Source organism: Brassica napus, chromosome A8 (genome assembly GCF_020379485.1).
Source record: "Brassica napus cultivar Da-Ae chromosome A8, Da-Ae, whole genome shotgun sequence".
Taxonomy (NCBI): Eukaryota; Viridiplantae; Streptophyta; class Magnoliopsida; order Brassicales; family Brassicaceae; genus Brassica; species Brassica napus.
The window spans coordinates 15,982,979-16,005,314 of record NC_063441.1 but is presented as its reverse complement, the minus strand read 5'-3'; the positions used below and the strand labels follow the sequence as shown (position 1 = coordinate 16,005,314).

Genomic DNA, 22,336 nt, shown 5'->3' with positions numbered 1-22,336 from the left:
TGCATGTTTCTAAGAACCTTAATTTTTGTCTTATTATTTATTTTAGAAGATATATCTCATATATTGCGTAATTATATGTCCATATATGTGTTTATTTGTCAAATTGACATAAAATACTCTTAATTTCTCAAGTTGATAGAAAACTTCACATTTCCATAGAAAACATCCTTATACTTCCATACTAACGTCTTGAAGGGAAGGCCATACTAAGATGAATAACATAAAATACATATTTTTGAAAAACATTTCCTGCCAATATGTTATATACAATCTATAACTGTCTAAATTGATTGGTATTACTAATAAATTTGATTTTTTGATGCGGTATTACTAAAAATTATTGTAATTTGTAAAAGTATTACTATGAAGAAAGAAATATTACTACCGCCTTGAGTATTACTAAGTGTAAATATTCAAATATGTTTTTTCTGGTTGAAAATTTTAAACTTGTTTTACAAAAATTTTTTCTTGTTAAAATTTTTAACACGTTTTAGATAAATTTTTTTGTCCTCCTAATAAATATCTATCGAACTTAGTAGTTCAAATTTTTGGTTTTACCACGAAGAGTTAATATTTTTTTCTATAAATATTCACTTTATGGGTATGACTATATGATAGATTTAGAATAAATTAAAAGAAAATTTTATTTCAGCCAATTTACGTGGAATATAGTTTGGGGCAATTGTCAATAATAACACATTTTGTGTTTTTGTCTCAAAAATAGCACTAAAAGGAGAAAGTCACAAAAATGACATTTATTAAAAGGCAAAATATCCCTAATATCCTTGGTTTAAATTAAATAAACAAACAAAAATAAATAAAAGCAAATAAAATTAAAATTTAAAAATTAAAAAATGAAAAAAAAAAAATTTATAGTTTCAGATTATATGTTTTCAGATTCGAATTTTTTTATAATTTTCTTTTTGAATTTTTTTTTAAATTTTTTTTATTTTTTTTTCAAATTTTCTTTTTATAATTAAAAAACACTTTTTAAAACTGTTTTTTTTTTTAATTTTTTAATATTTATTTTTTATTTTATAAAATTTTAAACCCTAATTACAAAACTCCATCCCGCTTAACTCTAAACTCTATCCAAAAGATATAAGTGTATATTTATCTCTTTAATCAAACCTATTTTTGTGACTTTGAGTGTTAGTTTAGAAACAAAAACTTGGTTTGGTACTATCCTAGTCTTTTTCTCTATAGTTTCATCTCATTTAACCATAAATCTTACCTCAACTATGAATGAGAAGATAAAGTTTCCTCCAATTTTTTTTATTTATCCCTCTTATTTCCATCATATTTTTTCATCATTTTACTCTTGTTGATAACCAATCACACTCTATATGACATTCAGTCACATTCAAAATATCCAAATTAGTTTTGCAACAAACATAACAAATTTTCCTACGCAATATTCGTAAACTACACTTTTAAATTCTTAATTAACACATAATCAGTATATTCCAAGCCTTTGAACCTTATGTTCTATCCTTATTTCTCTTCCTCTTCATCCTCAGATACTTTGTCAACTTCTTTATCAGCTTTGTTCCTATTCCATTGCGAATAATGCGAAGATATTTTGTTGATCCTTTCCAAATTAGTAAATCAAATCTAACAAACATGAGAAACACAAGCTCAAACCATAAAGCGAAGACATTTAGTTACCCAGCCAATATGAAATCTTCGTTGCAAGTGACCCATATGATCGCATCTCGGATTCAGTTACTGTCATTTTACAAGAATGACGCCACATTTATGAACATAAACGATATCTAAACCAGTGGCAAAGATTTGACCAAAAAAAAACAGTGGCAAAGATAATCCAACAGCTTAGCAAAAAGATTTAAACCATATCTCACAAACACTATCTTAAACAAACTCGATCCAAGTATGGTAAAAATGTCCTTTGTGTGAAAAGGAAATTACTTTTTTGAAACAATGTCCTACAAAAGAAGAAAAATATTTTAAATTGAGATCACATTCTGAGCAAATGCAGCTGAAGTGAAAACAACCAAATATCAAACATACCACATAGCCTCCAAATCGCCTTCTCTACCATTTCACCACTACAGTCCCCTACTTTGCCCCAAAAGTCTACCAACGGATTCACCCCTCTGGTGGTGAATCAACTCTTCTTGTTTTGCTGAAGCGTGCACAACTTCTAGAGCGTTGTAAGCGGCGGAATCGCGTCATAGCTTCCGGCTGAGCTTTTGTTCTCCTCGATTGTTGTATGACTGCTCAGAACCACCATCGCCTTCTCCGCTGCGAGATCCACCAATGGCTTCACTGCTTCGGTGGTGACCTCTCTCTTCTTATTTTTATTAAGCGTTAAGCGTTTGTAACTTGTAAGCGACGGAATCGAGTCGCAGGCTCCGATTGAGTTTTAATTTTCAACGAGTGCCAGACTCAGCAACGTACATGCGTCATTCTGATTTAAAATCTGTGTCCCTGTTTTTAGAATGAGGGTTCATCAGAGACAGAGAATGTGTTGTGCGAGAAATTGAAAAAGACAGAAAAAGAATGAAGAAGGAGGCTCGTGAAGAAGAAGCTGGAAAGATTAGGGATTTTGATTTCTTTTTCTTATTTACTTATTATTATTAAATTGATGGGATCCGTATTGGGTATGGGTTTGGGTGGATGATCCGATTTGAGTTTGTAATTTCTTAGATTCATTAAGGGGTTTTATGTCTTTTCCAATGTTTTCGATTTAAATATAATAAAGAAGATAATGTTTGTTATTAGTGGGACAATATAGAATAAACAAGGGAGATAGTAGGGCAATATAGATTAAAGTCCTTTAAAAGCCAAATAACGTAACTTTTCTACTTTGTATAAAACAATCGTAACTTCGTAAGTGACGTCAGAAGATTGACACCATTCCCTTCTATTACTATAAGCAATTTTGTGCTTTCTCGTCATATTCCATTTATATATAAATTAAAATAATACATAACTACATTACACATACATACGTATACGCCCTGTTTGAAAATACGCTAGGCGTTAGTCGGACGGTAATTCCGGGCCTAACGATTTATCGAAAACTCGGGGATTAATAGGGGTATATAGGGGGACTAATTTTATTATTATTTTATTTATTATAATATTTAAATTAGATATATAATATAAATATAGTAGAATGTAATAGTTTTTGGTATGTTATTATCGAAATTTATATTTATTTTGTTTAACAAAGACTAATTATTAGCAAAGATGAGTGTCATATTTTTATTTTTTATTGAAACAAAGTTTATATACAAGGAAATATATGCATAAACATCAAAACACGCCTTGGTCTGCTGGTGTTTGATGATGTTGATGTTGTATAAGGTATCGAGTTCGAACCTCGGGCATGGCTTATCCAATTTTAGGTAAAAAATTTTTAGAAACATACGAAACAGAGTCCCACATCAGTAAACTTTAAAGAGGAAAGCTGATGTAGACGCCTATAAGTAGTCATTGAGGGTTGGTTTCGAAAATTGCATTCGGGTTTCAATCTATAAGAAGCCCAATAGTTTAAATTTGTTCGACCTTTTAGGCGGTTAAAAATCGGTTTCAAACCGATTAAGCGGTTATTTGACCGACTTGTTGGTCAACCGAGTAGTTGAGCCGTATTGGCCTTATTCGCCGCGGTTGCTTGCCGCCGAGCGCCGAGCCGGACGCCTACTCAGCTAGGCGTCCGAGTTTTACAACAGAGCGTATACGTATTCCATGTGAATAAGTAATATACCTGATTATTATATTTCTGCGACTTGTACCATTAGTATATTACCATATCGACATTTAGCAATTTACAGCGTTACAAAGCTAAAAGTTAATTAATTAATCACATGAATGAAGCGATTACATTATAAAATGATAGAGACAGGAACGTGAAAGAAGCTAAATCCAGCAACGTTACACATTGGTCAACAAGGCTCGAGAGATAGAAGCAATAGCTATATACCGACACCGATAAGGTTCTGCGTACGGACTACGTACGGTGTACCTTAGTTCAGTAGATTCAATCCCGCGTTTCTGACTAGTACATTATCATCACCGGTTTAGTGTCTCGGAATTTTGGTGACGCCCATATTTGAATAAGTATAACCACAGCTTTGTGACATGAGCTTTTTTATGTCTTTTTGCAGAGAGGTAAGCTTGTTTTGCATTAGGTTCTGTATTCTTTGCCACACCTGACACTATTAAGGCAAAACAGCTTACCTCTGACTGAGTCTCTGACTTGGTTAAACGTTCTTTTGTTTTGGTGTTCTTTCTAGAAAAACATCATAAAACGAAAAGAATACCGTAATTGTAAGTTTTTTTTTTTTTTTTTGAAAAAGGGCTCATAATTGTAAGTTTGTCATCAATATTGTTTGCTACCTAAACCATTTGAGAAGTTGACACATGTACTTTCCACTTTCCACCATAATTGATTAAGAGCACATGGACGCAGTCTCAGCAGAGATCTCTAGATAAAAAAGGTAGCCAAGTAGTTAGAAACTCCGAATCAATCTTAAGATCTGATGGCTGATACCTGCGGGGAAAATGTTGTTTTTTGTTGTCGATTGGCTCCATTCTCTATCGCGTATCACACACTATCGTAGTTTCGGTTTGTACGGCCGGAAGAGATGTTCGTTTACTTTTGATCCTCTTTTTGAGTCTTGGACTCCAAAAACTTCTACGGCGGACTAATAATGATTTACTAGTAATAACCCAAAGGAGTTAAATAGTTTATTAGATTATTTATTGTATGTTATTCCAAAAGATTTGTTATATGGAGAACAAATAAATATTTTCAGTATTTTGAATATTTTCTGTTATTTTTAGATATTTACTTGTGACTATATTAATTTAAAATTTAAAATAATTAACATATTTAAATATATAATTGTGATTTAGATACTTTTGGTATCCAAAATATTTTAGTTTGGATTAGATTTGGATCTGATTATCTGGATATTAAACTTTTAGATCCATCTGAATACTTAATCAATTTTAGTTTATGTTTAGTATTACTTTCAAATCTAGTTCAATTTGGTTCTTTGGATCTTGATGTTTTACCCAAACTTACTTTATTCTACTAATATAAAGCAAAATAAAATAAATGTAAAAAAATATTCACGGTTTATTTAACACCTCATATATATTAATTGAGGATCATGTAAAAACTTGTAACCTTAAGTTTTTTCAAATTAAAAAGAGATCATGCTTAAGTGTCACTTAATTATGATGCCAATTTAGCTTACGTGACAGCTTAAGAATCAATTGAAAAAATGTTGGTCCAAATTCAATTACTAGGAAACATTATATTAACCTAAAATATAAGAAGCGTGTATTCTTTCCTTAAATAAAAGTACAAAATTACCTAATATGATTAACATATATATGACAATTAATGACTATGAATAATTAAGATTTGATAACATTTTTTGAATCATTCTTCATTTTTGTTTAATTTTATATTATCAAAAAAATTAAACAATCATATTAACCATATAATAAAAAAATTAGATTTTTTCTTATATATTATATTTTGAATTTTTTAAAATGACTATAAATTAAAAAAAATAAGGAAACCTTATATGTTATATTTAAAATTTTTTAAAACGACTTTAAATTACAAAAACGAGGAAACCTTATATGTTATTTTTTTATATGTTATATTTTGAAAATTTTAAAGCGACTTTAAATTATAAAAGTGTAAGTTTTCCTTAAACATACGACGAAAAATATTAAAATGACATGTATGAATTCGAGGGTTGATCTGAAACTTTTCAAAACTATATGGAAGATAAATTTCAAAATAATTCAATTGTGGTAAAAATACTTTTCACCTTTTTCAAGAATGTGTTTGGTAGAAAAAATGGTTTTTGTGTAATTTTTTTAATGTCTAATCCGATCAATCCATGATAGAATTGTTATAGTTTAGTTTCACAATTTTTAATAAAAACTGATTCGGTCTATCGAAAAGAAATTATATAATAACAACAAAAAATATTGTATATGTATAAAAAAAAGATAAAATATATAAAAAAATTGTCGATATTATATACAAATAAACTCACCCTGCGTAAAGCGCATGTCTTATCCTAGTACATAATATTGGACTATACTTTAAAACCAATAACATGTGTTTTCTTATAAAATATTCTTGGTAAATATAACAAAAACACGATACAATCGAGTGAAAAGTGTTAAAGTTGCGTGGAAAATAATGTGATCTCCTCACTCAACACCCGAATTCTGTTTTTTCAATCGATTTCACGAATTTTCTTATAAAACTTTTCTGATTTCTGATTTTTTCTTGCAATCTGATTGTATTTATAATTTTTGGTCTGATATGAAAACTCTGTAAAAAATAACATTTGACTTAATTAAAGATCCGACTTTGTGTGTGATATTTTTTTATCTCAATTTTCTTTAATTCATAACCAATCACAATTATTTATTGCATTCGTGTACAGAAGCCTCAACCATGGCTAAGTTCGACAAATACAGAACTTTTAATTTCTAAAAATATCCTCATACCATCATTTTAGTTGATGTGAATCTTAATCATTTTTTAATTTATTTTTTCAAAATGATATTATTCAGTAGTTGTACGGAAATAATTTCAGTTTACTAATACAAAAGTAAAAAATGTAAGAACTAAAATTAAGCTAATTAAAAAAAATTAGTGTGACCACATTTAATTGTCTGCTGTAGAATTAAAAAAAATTAATATGTAAACACATTAATTGTTAAATGATTGTAAGGCTGACACATCAGTATATTCAAATTGAAATCGATGCGAGGTTTCCGTATTTCTAATGTAGTGTGAAATCATAATTTTTTCTTTTAATATATAAGAGATAGGTTATAAGTTATAACCCACCGAGAGGGGTAGTTTTAGTATTTACTATTTACTAATGTCAAAAACACCAACCATAATTTTTAGCAAGAAAAAAAAAACACAACCATAGTATTTAGTCCAATGGGCTTCAAAGCCCATTGAGTAAAATCTAATAAAGCAATCATAGTTGATCTGTTGGAAGCTCACCTGCTAAGTTGTTGCTTCTTTGTTGGCATCGTTTCTGAACTTATCAATTGGAAGATTTTCTCACAAACATCACATGTTTGTTCATATAACGTCAGACGCTGGAGTCTGGATTTCATGCTCTAACAAGTGTTCTACAATGAGTCAATGAGTTTCTTATGAAAGCACTATCAACATAACCACACATATGATGTTAGTACTTTCGAAAGCATATATTTGAACTAGGTTATAGAAACGCACACGGATCTAGTTTCAAGATCACATAACTCTAAACTTTTTCATTTTCAAATGCAAACGTTTGAGTTTGCATTTGGTATATGTATAACACTTACATAACTTACACATTTTTCTTTGAATACTAGGAGGTTTAGTATTTACATTATGACTCTACTTTATTAAATCATATATATATATTTTTTAATTTCTTGTAGTACACAATTAGTTTGTTTTAGTTCTTTACTATATGAGAGGATAGATAGGGTTTAGGGTTTAGATTTGGTGTTTAGATTTAGGGTTTAGAAAGTTACTCATGTTAGATTGGAGAAGGACTTAGGCATATATGTATCATCCAAAAATAAAACTTCTATAAAGAACTTCCATAACGTTTTAAGAACTTTACTTACCTAAAGAAAATAAATATGAAATTTTGTTACTTAGTATAACCATACCAAAACAATATCAAAATGCTTTTGAGAGATTTTACCAAAGACATGCGTGCATACATCCATACGTACGTTTTGAATCCTTGACAATTCAATAATTTGTCTTATGAACTACTTTTTCTTGTTACAAGGCTTAAACTTTTTCTTGTATTTGACAAGAGTGATGAAAGAAGAACCACTATTGAACTCATTCTATAAACTGATCAATGCCACAATTAATATACACTTAGAACTAGTTATGTACATCGAGCAATAATGTTCAATGCAAACCTAACAAAAAATGCTTGATAATTACTATGAGTGACTAAACTTAAACCAACAAATGCATCTACTCTTTACTTCCATTACACTAATATGGTTTAATACATGTGGATTAAAAAATATATTAAATCATAATTTGTATTTGTATTGAAAATATTAATTGATGATATAACATTTTTATATATTCATATGTATATATATGAAATATTATAATTTTGATTATTTTGATTATTTATAATATATAGTATTGTTATCAAAGCGGACGGAATGGTGAGGACAGAGACATCGTTGCTATATAGCAATAGAAACAATCGTAGCTAATGACGGTTATATAGAACAATTATAGCAACCACTTATCCATAGCCAAAGCGTAGCTATTTAGCTATAGATCAACAACAAAATCAATCTCTAGCTATATAGCGCTACGGATTGCTACAATTAACTACAAAATTAAAATTTTGCGTTCTATCGCTATATCTATAGCTAATGAATTTGGCTACGGAATTTCTTTCGCCAATCTGTAACTATTTTGATGAATTCTTATAGTGAGCCCGTAATCTCCCAGACCTAAAACCATAACATGTAATATTAATTTCGTTTCAATAGTCATTTGAACTGGGACCTGCCACAATGGCCATTGTCCGTTACACTTGCAAAGAATAGAACAAGCTGAAAGATCGTTAAACTTGTATACGTGACATATATGTTTTCACGTGGCCACGTGGGGCCAAATTATCAAAACCAAACTTTCTATTGGTCGTCGAATCTATCATGTTTTCGTTGTAAAGATGAAAATTCAGAAAACACAAGTAGAAACGATCAAAGTCTTCCATTATTGTGACATCGACATGCATTGTCTCCTCTACAAATAATGTAATAAATCATTTTTCGTATGGTCATTTTCATTCACAGAACATGAGAGTATCCACCAATTTTAGGCACTTACAAACAGGAAACAATTTGAAATAACTTCTTTAGTCTCTCTAGAACTGGAAGAATAAACACATTCAAATATTTTTCTCATAAGAAAGGAGAAACTGGAGTACATATTGTGACACTGATAGTTATCAGATTAGACTCACATCAAATGTAATTTAAAAACTGCAAAGAGTTGTAATCAGTAGAAAGACTGAAGACATGGTTTACTCTTGTGGCCTTAGAACGTGGTGGTGGGAGAAAAAAAACATCTCTCATCATAAATCACCCAAAATCAATTTTGTGGCTCAAATGTTATTAGAGGAAATAATATATCATAAGCTTGTGGTGCTAAAGATTTGCTGAGTTGTTATTGTTGGGAGGTAGGTGCCGTGCCACATGGGGGAGTCATATATTTTTGCAGACATGGATCGTACAGTGTTTAAGGGATATGAGCAACTCTAATGCGACTTTCTTTAGTTGTTTTTTTTAGAATAAAAGGATTAAACCCGGGTCTGTTAAAAACACAAACATAACTTTCGGATAAAAAATGCAGTTCACATATAGACTTTTTTCGGATATTCAATTAATGGACGGAAAAGCAGTAGGTTATATCCGTGTAGGATGACCAAGAGAATATAATTTAGTTTCGTATGGTAGATTGATCGAATCTAAGATGATATCCCAAACCATTTTCCTTACCACTTGACCACAGGCTCTCGGTCAACTTTCTTTAGTTTTACTTTGTGGAACTAACATTTTATATATTTGTCAACTAATTCTATACATTAAATATACATTAAATTAAGAGAAATTTTCTAAGATAACTCTTTTTAAATTTTTGTTACAAAAACAATGAGAAAAATGACCAAAAAAATTTATTAAAGGATAAAAATATATTTCTCCCTAGGGTTAACTATTCTAGACTTAGGGTTTAGAGTTAAATGATAGATTTTTGGAGATAAGATTTCAAATTTAAAAAAATAAAAAACAAATATTAAAAATTTTAAGGTAAAAAGGGACTATTGATCTTTTTTTTTTCAAGTGTTATTTTTGTGACAAAAAATTAAAAAATGGATATTTAATAGAATTGCCCTTAAATTAATTTACTTGATATAAGTATTGTCACGGATAACACAACTTTTTTTACATTTGTCGGATTTACGCGAGAATAGATAATATCATATTCACACTTTATATCTTTGTCGGATTTACGTGAGAGTAGATAATATCATGTTCACACTTTATATCTTTGCTTATATATTTTTAAAAATTATTTCTATATAAATATGTTTATATGAACAATTTTAGATATTTGTTAGCAAATATTTATGTGTATATATATATATATTATGTTAATTTTTTCTATTGGTTGTTAAGGTATTATTCCCATATTGAGGTGAATTCTTTAGCTAAGTACCTTTTAATCTCTTCAAAAACACTTCTTTTTTTTTTGTTAAAGGGTTTTCCTATTCAAAAACTCTTATGTACGCAGTTTTAAAGTTTTTTAGAAAATGGATGTTAAAAAGGAGGAATAAGAAGATTCTTTAAGAAAATATATCTTTATTTTCGAAATATATATTTTAAGATTTTTATTAAGAGAAATCATAGTTCAAATATTCCTTTTTTGCATTTTGTCGTTAGGAGCTGTCCCTTTTATACTTTTGAATTGGAAAACTGAATTTGCAAGGAAATAAAATAAGGGAAGAACTCTTTCAAAATATATATTAATTTTAATATTTGTTTTGTACCTTCTGTCGCTAGGAGCTGTCTTGTCCCTTCGGTAGTTTTGAATATTGTAACTACATCACATCATACCTGCGTTATCAAATCAACATCTTTTGTACCATTCTTAAAAGGTTCTGAATGTATTGATTTTATTGTAGACTCGCAAAATTCAACTCTAGTAAATTGAAAGACCTTCAAATCTTATGAAGATTTTGAATCATGTTAAATAACAAATCAGATCTTGAAGATGATGATGAATTGAGAGTGGGGTAACGAAGACTGTGAAGGATGTCTACAAGTTATAACCACAACAGAAGCGCCAATTCCGGACAGCCATGTATTGTTTCTTTCGTTATATTTCATTTCCACCTGATTAATACTCTCACAGGCTCCTTCTCCTTTGTCCCTACACACACCATCTCTTAATTTTGTTTTCATTCATTTTTGTTAAAATGCTATAAATACGGAAAAATCAGGTGTAGTTTTTACTTTTCTCCTCTCTTCCCTTTTCGACAACAGTTCCATCTTAACGTTTTTCATATAATTTTAAGAAGATACAAATTTAATTATATCTCTCCCCTTTATGTTGCAGGTAAAGCCAAACACTTAACCTATTTTCTTATTTGTCGACCGAGAGATCTGATCTTAATTCTTTACATGTGTCCTTATTTCTTGATATATCGTAAAATCTCTAAAACATAATACAATTTTGAAAGGTTTATTTGAAAATTGAAAACAAATCTTAGGAGACTAGATATTAATTCAGACTAATATCTTAAACTAACTTTACTAGTTGTAAGTGAGATGTATACCACATGTTATAACATATACTCTCTCCGTTCCAATATATAAGGCCAACATTATTGGTGGTGGTGGGAGAGTCCTTAAGCGTGGGTCCCACCACCTTTTTTCAATGACTGTGCCATAATGTTCCAATTTAAGAAACTTTTGCATTGAGTCCTTAGCACTGTTTGCGGACCCCACAATACGTGGCGACCCGCTATAAGTTTATTTTTTTATTTTTTTTAAAAACCAGAAAACAGAAAAAAAAAGATTTTAAGGACCAAAAAATGGACCACTGATAATGTTGCCTTAAGATGTTTTCGTATTTTTAAGTAGTTTTAACTTTATCAAAATATGTGTAAATAATCAAATTTTATAATTTTATTTTGTAATTGGTTAAATAGTTTTAATTTATAGTTTTAATAATACTTTTTTAAATAAAAAATAATTTTTTTAATAAGTGTGTTTTACCTAGAATATCTTATATTTAGGAACATAAAGAGTATATGATAGTACTTTATTTAAAGTTTTGAACCAAAATGTTAATCAAAAGTTTATATACAGCACTAACCAATTGTTCTACTTATTTAAAGTACCATATCGTGTTTGTTAATAAGCAGATGAAAAAATATTGGGTCCTTATTGATTACTCATATGGTCATACGTACCCTATGATGTTACAGAATAGTTGTTTTTGTTACTCAGCATACATATAGATCTTCATGTTCTAGTTGATGTTTTCGACTACAACTGTAGCTATTACTGTCTTTTTTTCTTTGAAACACTTTTACTGTCTAAAATATATGTTATACCGACTACCGTTACAAACAAATAAGTTGTATTCATATAATTAAAAATCAATTAGATGATAAATTAATATAGAGATTGCCAAAAAGATGAGTCCTTTTCGACCACTTTTTAAATTTCCTCTTTGGCAGTTACATTGGATTTGATTAATGTACTCAAATTTCCGTCTAAATAAATTTGCAATTATACATTGGATTTGTGATAAATCCAAAGGTGAAATTGTTTGAGGATGCTGATTGAATCATCAGCCATCACACTGAAATAAACGGAATTAAAAAAAATGATCAGAAAAGGACAGAAGTACGTGGAACAAAATGCATCGGAGAAACGAGATGGAAACTTGCATGGATTTGATAATATCAATTAAACAAAAGATTAGGTTCAAACCTAAGCATTTGTTTTGACTTTCAAAATTTCACATGTGGACAATTTGTTATATAGTTTAGCTATATATTTGATCTTTTCTCATGTATTAATTAACTGCATAGATAATGCGAACAACATTTTTTTTGGTTTTTGGTAATTAAAAAACAACGTTTTTACAACTGTCAAAAAAGCTGAACCAAGTTGGATTTATAACCAAACCTACCAAAATCGATGGTAAAATAAACTATAACAAAATTTATAAGGTGATTTTCCCATTGGGTCAAAAAATGGATGACCTACGTTTCAACATGTCATATGAACCTTCAATAACGAATATTCTCTCTATTTCAATATAAACTAGACCTTGACCCATGCATCCGCGCAGGTATTTATTTTTGGTTTGCAAAAAAAAATATATTTATCTTATATAAATAGTAATATATGTTTTTAAAATTTATATATACATATATATATATTAAATACTTATTTAATATATTTCTAAACACAATTATTTTAGAATTTAGAATGAATAATTTTATTTTATTTTTTTATCCGTCAACTGTTACAACTCTATTTTTAAAATATAACTCGTGTGTTCGTGCAAATGTATTTTTTATAGATCAAAATTTTAATGTAAAATAAAATGGTTATCTATTTTTATATTTGATTTATACAATTAAATAATTCAATATATTATTTAAAATTTTATGGTTTATATTATGTATTTTTATAATATTTTTATGTTTTTTAGACGTAGTTAATATACCAAAATAAAAAATAACCATCCCGTAATAATAAAATTTTGTTACATTTTTGACATTGATTAAGTATAATTTATTGTTTATCCAGATTATAGGAAACATTTTTTAAATAAATAAACATAATTTGTTAAACTATAAAATGCATTAATTAAACTATAAAAGACAAGAATACTAAAAGGTAGGAAAATTTATTACTTCAGTGGCATTCAAATGTAAATAATTTTGAAAACCAAGAGGCAATTTATATTGGTACTTCTCTTTTAATAATAGAGATGATGTTTTAGAAGAAGTGTTTTGTTTCAATTTACATAAAATTTTAAAATTTTAAAATTATTTTTAACTTTATTGGAAACAGTTCAAGCAATTAAATTTTACTGTCTTTTTTTATAATTGGTTAAATGATTTAAAATTATATTTTAAAAAATGCTTTTATTTTTAAATGTAACTTTTTTAATCTTTGTGCACTAAGTTAAAAATATTATGGATCTGATGGAATATGTTCTTAATCGACATTGGTGATCGATCCACTTAAACCAAAAAAATATAAAACCACGGAACTACAATTTTTTGTGTTGATTTATTCCATATTAATTTGTAGATAAATAAAAAGAAATGAAAAATAATGGGCATTAAAGTGTTGGCTGGCCACTCTAATTGTAGGAAAAGACATGTGATTTTGCAAGTACGTACTTCGGTTCACGCCTCACGTATACTTCGTCCGTAATCCTTTTCCAATGTAATCAATTTATGGCAAAACGGGTATATTATATATTAACGGCCACACTATATTTTATATTTACATATTAGTTGTAATAAACTTGGAAGTTTCAGTAGAGACAAAATCTGAAGAAGAGTGTCTATTAAGTGAAGAGGAAACCGGTACCACTTGAATTAATTTGTAGCGTTGTGTCTAGAAAAAAATATACAAGACGGAGACAATGTAGGGCACTGTTATAGTCCCTACCTTATTTATAAGACTTTCAAAAAAACTTGTATGCATGCATATACATTCACATATTCCCCTCTATTTATCTTATGGTTTTGTCTTCAAATTTTCCCTTTTTTCCTACATCCCACATGATAGTTTCTTTATAAAGTTACATAAATAAGAATTTCATTTTCTGTGTTTTCTTTGTTAAATTTATGTAGTGTTAAAGGAAAATTGATTATTCCTCAGTTCAGTTATCAATTGATGCAGAAAGAAAATAATACTATTGGTTATTCTGGGGCATATACATTAACCTTGCAAAACAATAATAAATTAATAATCAGAAACTAGAGTGAGTAAAAAACAAGTGTTTGGATTATTTTTTTTCTTGGCTAAAAGGTGGTTAGATTTTAATGAGATTAAACTATAAATATTATATTTTACCAATAAAACAAATATTCTGATGATACTTTAGATTTATATTTTACGCGGATTGTACAGGATTACGCGGGGTTCATGGTTTGCATTGACATGAATATAAGATTGATCACCAAGGAAAACATTTCATGTGTTTCTGCATGAATTAGTCGTTGTTATGTATATAATACATATAACCTAGTCACAAATCCTCTAAAAGTCATGCGTAAACCTAAAAAATCTATGTAAAAAGAAAAAATATCTACGAGTATATGATTTTTCTTATAAATTTAATAATCTCTTCCCGTTTCTCTCTCTCCTTGTGCCCTTATATACCCCTCCATACCCACCCACCACCTTCACATCCACACCTTTCTTAAAACAGACCAAACTCTCTCTTCTCTCTCTAGACAAGTTAGGTTTCAATAAGCTCAAATCATGGCGTTAAAGAAGTCTAACAAAGTGGCAGCGTCTCAAGCAGCATCTCTAAAGAAAATCTTGAAGAGATGCTCAAGTCTTGGAAAGAAGAATCAAAGTAACTGCTACTTCAACGACGTGCCAAAGGGTCACTTCCCGGTCTACGTTGGTCAGCAACGTAGTCGCTACGTGGTCCCAATCTCATGGCTAGATCATCCTGAGTTTCAGACACTCCTCCAACTGGCTGAGGAAGAGTTTGGATTCGAGCACGACATGGGTCTCACTATCCCTTGTGACGAAGTTGTCTTTCAATCACTCATCTCCATGTTCAGATAGAACTCGAGATTATGATCCTTATTAAGATTCTTAAGGGTTTGATCACATTGCCACACTCAAGACTCGAAGATAAAAACATTAAACTTATTACTAAGAAACTATAGAAACAAGAAGCAAGAAATAAGGAATATATAACTATATCTTTAGTTTTTCTTCTTTGCTAAGAAGACAGAATCAAATGGCGGGCATTGCGTCAAGCATCGACTCAAGATTTGTGGCTATATTAATACATCTAACAGTTTTTATATAACCACTCTCTTGGGATTTATTTTTTCTTATGAATGTTTTTTGGGGTCATGTCTATTTATTTTGAATTTTGTATATTAGTTTTCGTGGGCGACTTTTCCCTTAAGTCAACGTGTAATGTTGACCGTTGGTTCTTGAGAGGAATAGCTAGTTTATTTGTATTAATTCTGAATCAATAATTTTTATTTTTTGTTTATCATATAGACATATACTATTAGTTTTCCATTCGTCTTAATGATTGACCAGAAATACAGCACTAAAATCCTGTTTATAACAAATTAACAACTGATAGTATTTGTTTTCTGTATATTCTATGTGAAACTATCAAAATAAAACAAGCACAAAAAGAAAAATAGCACTTTAGAAAATTTTCATACTGATGATATTCTCTCAGACGATAGTTTCCACTCTCTCTCAACCATAATTGGCCAAACATGAACGAGTTACCATTTGTCGTTCCAATCGTCTTCTACTAGCCAAAGCGTAATGATTGGTTCTACAACTCAATATCTACGAAGCCAGAGTAGAAATAAGATTTAATCCATGATCATTATTCGAACGATCATCGAGATACTCTTAATTTGCTCTCCTTTTTTGGGGGTTTATCAGAACACTTTTTTTTTTGATGATCCTAGTATCCGAATGCGAAGAAAAAGATCCAACTATTGCCTAATAATTAACCGTTCACCGGAGTTAAGCCTGGAAGCCCACCGTAAGAGAAACAGTCTTTTTCACCCTATTTAATCGACAGTAGCTGAAACTCAAAATTAGGTAGTGGATCTTACAGCGTGAGCCCTTTATCACCAGACCACAAACGTCCGGTTTAGAAGATAACATTTTTAATTGGACACACATTCTTTGCTCTAACCCATCATGATTTCACTCAAGATGGGAAACATGAATTTCATATCTATGTTTTTTTTTGAATTTTAATGTATCAACTATATAAATTGAATATTCGTGCAGACCAGTTTAAATTCATCTTTTGGTTTTGTTTTTTTTTTAGTTTGGGTTTACTAGAAGACATTAGTATTCTTTTCAGTTGTGGTGTCGACAAATATTTGAAAGTTTAATTGCTTAAATTTTTACTTTTCAGTTATGTTTGTGCGTTTTCATTTATCGGTTTTTCTTTGCAGAATTTATATACATGTAACATTAGTTTAAACGTCGATATGAAATTTGGAATTTTTCAAATATGACTTTAAATTTAGAGTTAATCCTAAAAATAACCTATATTTTTGTTGAAACTTATTTGGAATTTCAAAAAATCATTCAAAATCTTGCTCATATCTAAAAAATCCAGTAAATTCAAAAATATTCAAATGACTTCAAAATAAAGAAAATTTTAAAAATAATTTTTAATGCTTAAATAATAAATAAAACAGTCACATTATGTTGATTCTATAACTTTTTAGAATTTAACATATGAAACACACAAAAATAAATATCCAAAATTTATAAATCTACCTTTAAATGAATGAAAGATGAGAACCATGTAATGAAAATTCTACAAAAATAAGATAAATTAGTGAGAAAAACATAACAAAAATGAGAAAGTGATAAAAAGTTTGATGTTTTCAAGTTCAAAGAGATTAGAAAGAGGTTAGAGAGTACTAGAATGAGAAACATTATATTTTTGTTCCAGTCATTTGAGAAGAAGAAAAAGAATGTGTAGTTTTTTTTTGTATAAGGAGACAAAGTTCAATTATGTGATATATTTTCGGTTCAGAAGACTTCCAAAGAAATCACTTCCAGGGAAGACTTTCCTAGAAGTATTCTAGCATAAAAAGCATTAGAAAACTTTCCAAAAAATCTTATGAGAATTCTTACAAAGTATGATTCAAATCTGAAAAAATCAGTATATCCAAAAAATTTCAAATGACGTCAAAATAGAGAAAAACTTTAAAAATAATTTTTTATACTTAAATAATAAATAAAACAGTCGTATTAGATTGAATCTATAGAATCTAACATATAAAACACACAAAATACATATCCAAAATTTATAGATGTATCTGTAAAAGAGTGAAAGATGAGAACTATATAATGAGAATCCTGCAAAAATAAGATAAATTAGTGAGATAACATAACAAAAATGAGAAATTGATAAAAATTTGGTGTTTTCAAGTTAAAAGAGATTATAAAGAGGTTAGAGAGTACTAGAGTGAGAAACATACATTTTTGCTGCAACCATTTAAGAAGAAGAAAGAAAATGTGCATTTTTTCTTTATATAAGTAGAAAAATTCCAATTAGGCTAAATCTTTTTGGTTCATAAGACTTACATGTCTTCTAAACTCAAAATTTACTATTAATCCAAAAAGACTTTACAATAAATTTTCTAGTGCATTACATGTTAGTAAACTTCCGTAGAATTCATCTAAAGTCTAAAACCAAATAAATAACTAAATAACAACAAACACTTCATTGAAAAAATGATCAAATTATAAAGTATTTAATATATACAAAATTAAACACATATATGTCTAATTTAATTTTCTTTGAGAAAAAATTAAGATTCCAATCCCTAAACCAAAGACATTCATGACTTACGACTTACATTCACTCATCTATGATGAAAACAATTCAATATTAATAAATCTAAATTTACATTATTAGAAATGTTTATGATTACATAATTTTAATTTTTTCATCAATATATTTTTTAGAATTTTTGATTCAATTTTTTTTCAGCAATTTTTATTTTTAATTTAATAAAATTATTTTTATATTTTAGATTTTTAATATTTAACCAGAAAATCTAAAATTTTACTGAAATTGGAGCGGAAAATAGAAGACTTTCCTGTAAAGTTTTCAAGAAGTCTTCAAGAAAAAATTCTATTGCATTATATATTAGAAGACTTTTTGGGAAGTCTTCAAAGAATAATAATTAGGTAAAAAATTTAAATTCTACTAAAATTAAGTAAGAATTGGAAAACTTTGTCGTGAAGTCTTCTAAGAAGTTTTCTAAACTCTAAATTACTAGAAGTCTTTGAAAGCTTTCTAGAAGATTTCACATGTATGAAATTTTCTCAAGAAGTATTTTAACGCATATAATTACAAAACCTTTTAGAAGATTTCTTGGGAAATTTTCCGGAATTCTTCTAAATCCTATAATCAAATAACTAATCAAAAAACACTTTTTTAAATTTAAAAAAACTTAAAATTTGTTTAAAATCAAGTTATTAGATAGTCACTAAATACATATAGGTAAAATTTAAAATATTAATATTTCAAAACCTAACTGTAAAAATACCAACAATACTATATACTATATGTTACGAAATCCTAAACCAAGAACTATCATGACTCAATCTATATTTACTCATTTATTTTAAAAATATTTCAATTTTATTAAAACTAAATTACACCATTTAGAAATATTTATTATTACATGAGTTTAATTTTTACCATTCAAAATACTTTTTATTAAATTTATTAATTATTTTTAAAATTTAATACATGAGAAGATTTTCCATAGAAGACTTCTAAAAGATTTTGTTTTAGGCGGAAAACTTAAAATTTAGGTGAAAATATGTTAGAAGACTTCTTGAAAATTAAGTTTTCCAAACCCAAACCCAATCAAATAACTAACTAAATAGCAAAAATAATTCATGAAACTTAAAATCAACTTAAAGAGTGTGTAGTATACGCAAAACTAGACACGTGTAGGTAAATTGTTTTTAAAGTTAAGATTCCGAAATCTAAACATAAGAATACAAACAATGTTATAACATATATTACCAAACCCTAAAGACTATCATAACTCAATATACATTCAATTATCTATGTTGAAAACAGTTCAATTTTATAAATATAAACATCATTTAGAAATGTTTATAATTACATGATTTCAATATTTTCTCCATCAAAATAGTTTTTATAAAAAATTTAAATTATTTTAAAGATCTACTATACGGAAAAATTTACAAAGAAATTTTTTCAGAAAAGACTTATTTTTTTTAGAAGTCTTCTCGTACGAATGGTTATAATAATAAAATTCATCACAAATTTTTTGTTTGATCATAAGATGATTTTTGTAATTTCACTAGTTTTTTGTGTTTTTACATTTGATTGAATTTGAATTACATTTTTGCTTTTAAAATTAAGTTTTGAGTTATTTTTGACAAATCCCCTCGTGAATTTTTTCGGAGAACAAAAGTTTAATACTATCAAGCCTTGTTTCAAAAGATAAAATAACATGGAATAATACTATCATACTGTTTGAGTGGGGTTCGATAATTGATTTTGAATCACTTTCATGATTTATCATACGTTCCATTAGTCTCCTTTTTGCAACCATAGAACTCATAAATATATTCTTAAATCGTAAGCCCGCCTTTAATATTTGTCAATACGTTATACGGTATAAGCATTTCTTAACACGTATACGCATTATTAGGCAGTTAAACTGAGCATGCCAGAGAAATTTTGTCAAGATCGTCTAATCGACATGTGCCATAAAATTTCTACTTGAAAGACACCTTACGTATTTGTTTTAAAATTTACTTAAAAAAAAAAAAAAAAAAAAAAAAAAAAAAAATTTACTTAAAAAATAACAAAGTAAATTTTAAAACAAATACGTAAGGTATCTCTCAAGTAAAAAATTACTTATTTCTTGAAACGATATGTAAACTATATTACAAGATATCCAATAGAATACTATTGTATAATGTAAAGTAAAATATGATGATTAAGTTGGTTATTATTATATATATGTTTACATACAAAATTTCAATAAATAAAATATAGAAAAATTCTCTATGATAGTATTTTTAAATTTATTTTCACAAAGAAAGTTCTCAATGAAGAAAATGATCAAAATAAGTTTTATTAAAAATTTTTACCTTTGGATTAATTAATCTAGATTTAGGATTTAGATTTAAGGGATAAATTTTGGGGATAGAATTTTCAAATTTTAAAAGATAAAAAATAAACATTATAAATTTTAAAATAAAAATGCTATTTTGATATTTTTTCCTCAAATGATATTTTTGTGACAAAAATTTTAAATGCTATTTGAAAAAAATTACCGTAAAATGTTAAGGAAGAGCCAATATTTTGTATAAATGTACTATCTTTTATTTCCATAGTTTATTTAATAAGATTTTTCACATACTTCTATGTATATATCTAGCACTTATCATTACTATACATATATCTAATACTCGGACAAGATTTATTTTTGCTCATGATGTATGTTTGATTCGATATTGTTCTTATGTTAATTATTTTATTCTAGATATTTTGTTGAAACAAGTGGACAATGTATGTGTGTTCGAAAGGCCGAACATGTAAGCCACAATGTCTTTCATATCTTGACTCTTCTCTTCCTCTTCTATATAATCCAATGAGCGCACACAGTTAGCATATACGTATTCTGGTTTTGAATTAAACTACCAAACTACACAAATAGATTCCAATATATTATTCAGAATTCTTTGTAATGAACCTTAGTTTCTTGCTTCTTCTCCTTCCTTCTTTCTCTTCTTGTTGCTTAATAAGTGGCTTGCCACATCTTGTAATTCAAAAAACAGAAAAGTTGGTATAAATCTTAACATTTACACCAAAAAAAAAATATATTATTCAGAAGAACACAGAACCAAATAAATGAATATTTTTTTGATTAAAAGGAATTTAAAACCATAAAGAAGAAGAAGAAACATTTGTCGGTACAAACTCTGTCTTGCCCATACTCTCAGTCTGCTTGACATTGATGAGCATTATCTATTTGATCTGTTTTCTGTCCTTTTTCAAACTTGTTGTTTCTTATATATATTTTTAAATAAACTTGGATAGTTATATGATTGTTTTTATGTTGCATGGATCACGTTACCATTTTTGTTTCTTTTCTCTGAAATATATACTTAGGGCCTGGCTGGTTTAAACGCAACGGTTGCGGTTACAGTTGCGGGAATTTGCGGATGCGGGTGGTTGCAGTTTCTAACGGTATTAAGAGATTTATACGACTAGTTTTGCGGTTAGAAATTGGTGCATTTACGGGATACTTATGACTGGTTAACTAACAAACGCAACAGTGTTTACATAATAAATTAACAATATTTACATTTTATATAATTATAAAAATGTCAAAAATCATAATATTATAATAAATTTAAAATTATATTTAGAAAGTTATAGTTTTAAATTTTTTAAAATTATAGAAAATAATTTTATTTTAAAATTTTATAATATTAATTAAAATATAATAGATATATTTTAGTATTTTTATAATTCTAATTTAAAATTTTAATTTAAAATTTTTATTTTTGTATATATATTGTTTAAAAAAAAGAAAAAAAAAATTATCCTTCCGCAACCACAAACGTTAACTGGAACCAGCTTTTGAATTTATGAAGTTTAGAGCGCTTTGAAGCGGTTCAAAACGGTTTGAGTGATTGTTGTAAAACGCCAACAACCGCTATCAACCGCAAAAGTTGCGTTTGCGGGTGGTAGTGGAGAAACCAGTCATACCCTTAATACATATAAAAAGTTGTTGAAAAATACATATGCAATACATACCAATGCTCTTCTGAAAGAAATTTGCTTTACTTCTCTGGTAGAGTAATTTCATTGATTTTCGCATTCAAATTAAGAAAGAAAATGAGTTTAGAAATGGATCCAACGAAAAGCATCTAGAATTATAAACCATTTGATGTCATTTACACAATTTATGAGACTGTTGACATT

General features: G+C 28.1%; 1 protein-coding gene and 1 long non-coding RNA gene across 2 annotated transcripts; one reads left to right on the top strand and one right to left on the bottom strand.

Moving 5' to 3' along the window:
• Positions 1–1,357: 1,357 nt before the first annotated feature.
• Positions 1,358–4,265, bottom strand: LOC125577078. The gene is made up of 2 exons (XR_007315398.1): positions 2,032–4,265; positions 1,358–1,946 (listed from the first exon to the last, which is right to left on the bottom strand). It is a non-coding gene; the product is annotated as an uncharacterized LOC125577078 (long non-coding RNA).
• A 10,454-nt stretch (positions 4,266–14,719) lies between these two features.
• LOC106359873 (protein SMALL AUXIN UP-REGULATED RNA 10) lies at positions 14,720–15,849 on the top strand. Its single transcript, XM_013799495.3, has one exon. The coding sequence runs from the start codon at positions 15,088–15,090 to the stop codon at positions 15,400–15,402; it is 315 nt and encodes a 104-aa protein (XP_013654949.1). The 5' UTR covers positions 14,720–15,087; the 3' UTR covers positions 15,403–15,849.
• Positions 15,850–22,336: the final 6,487 nt, after the last annotated feature.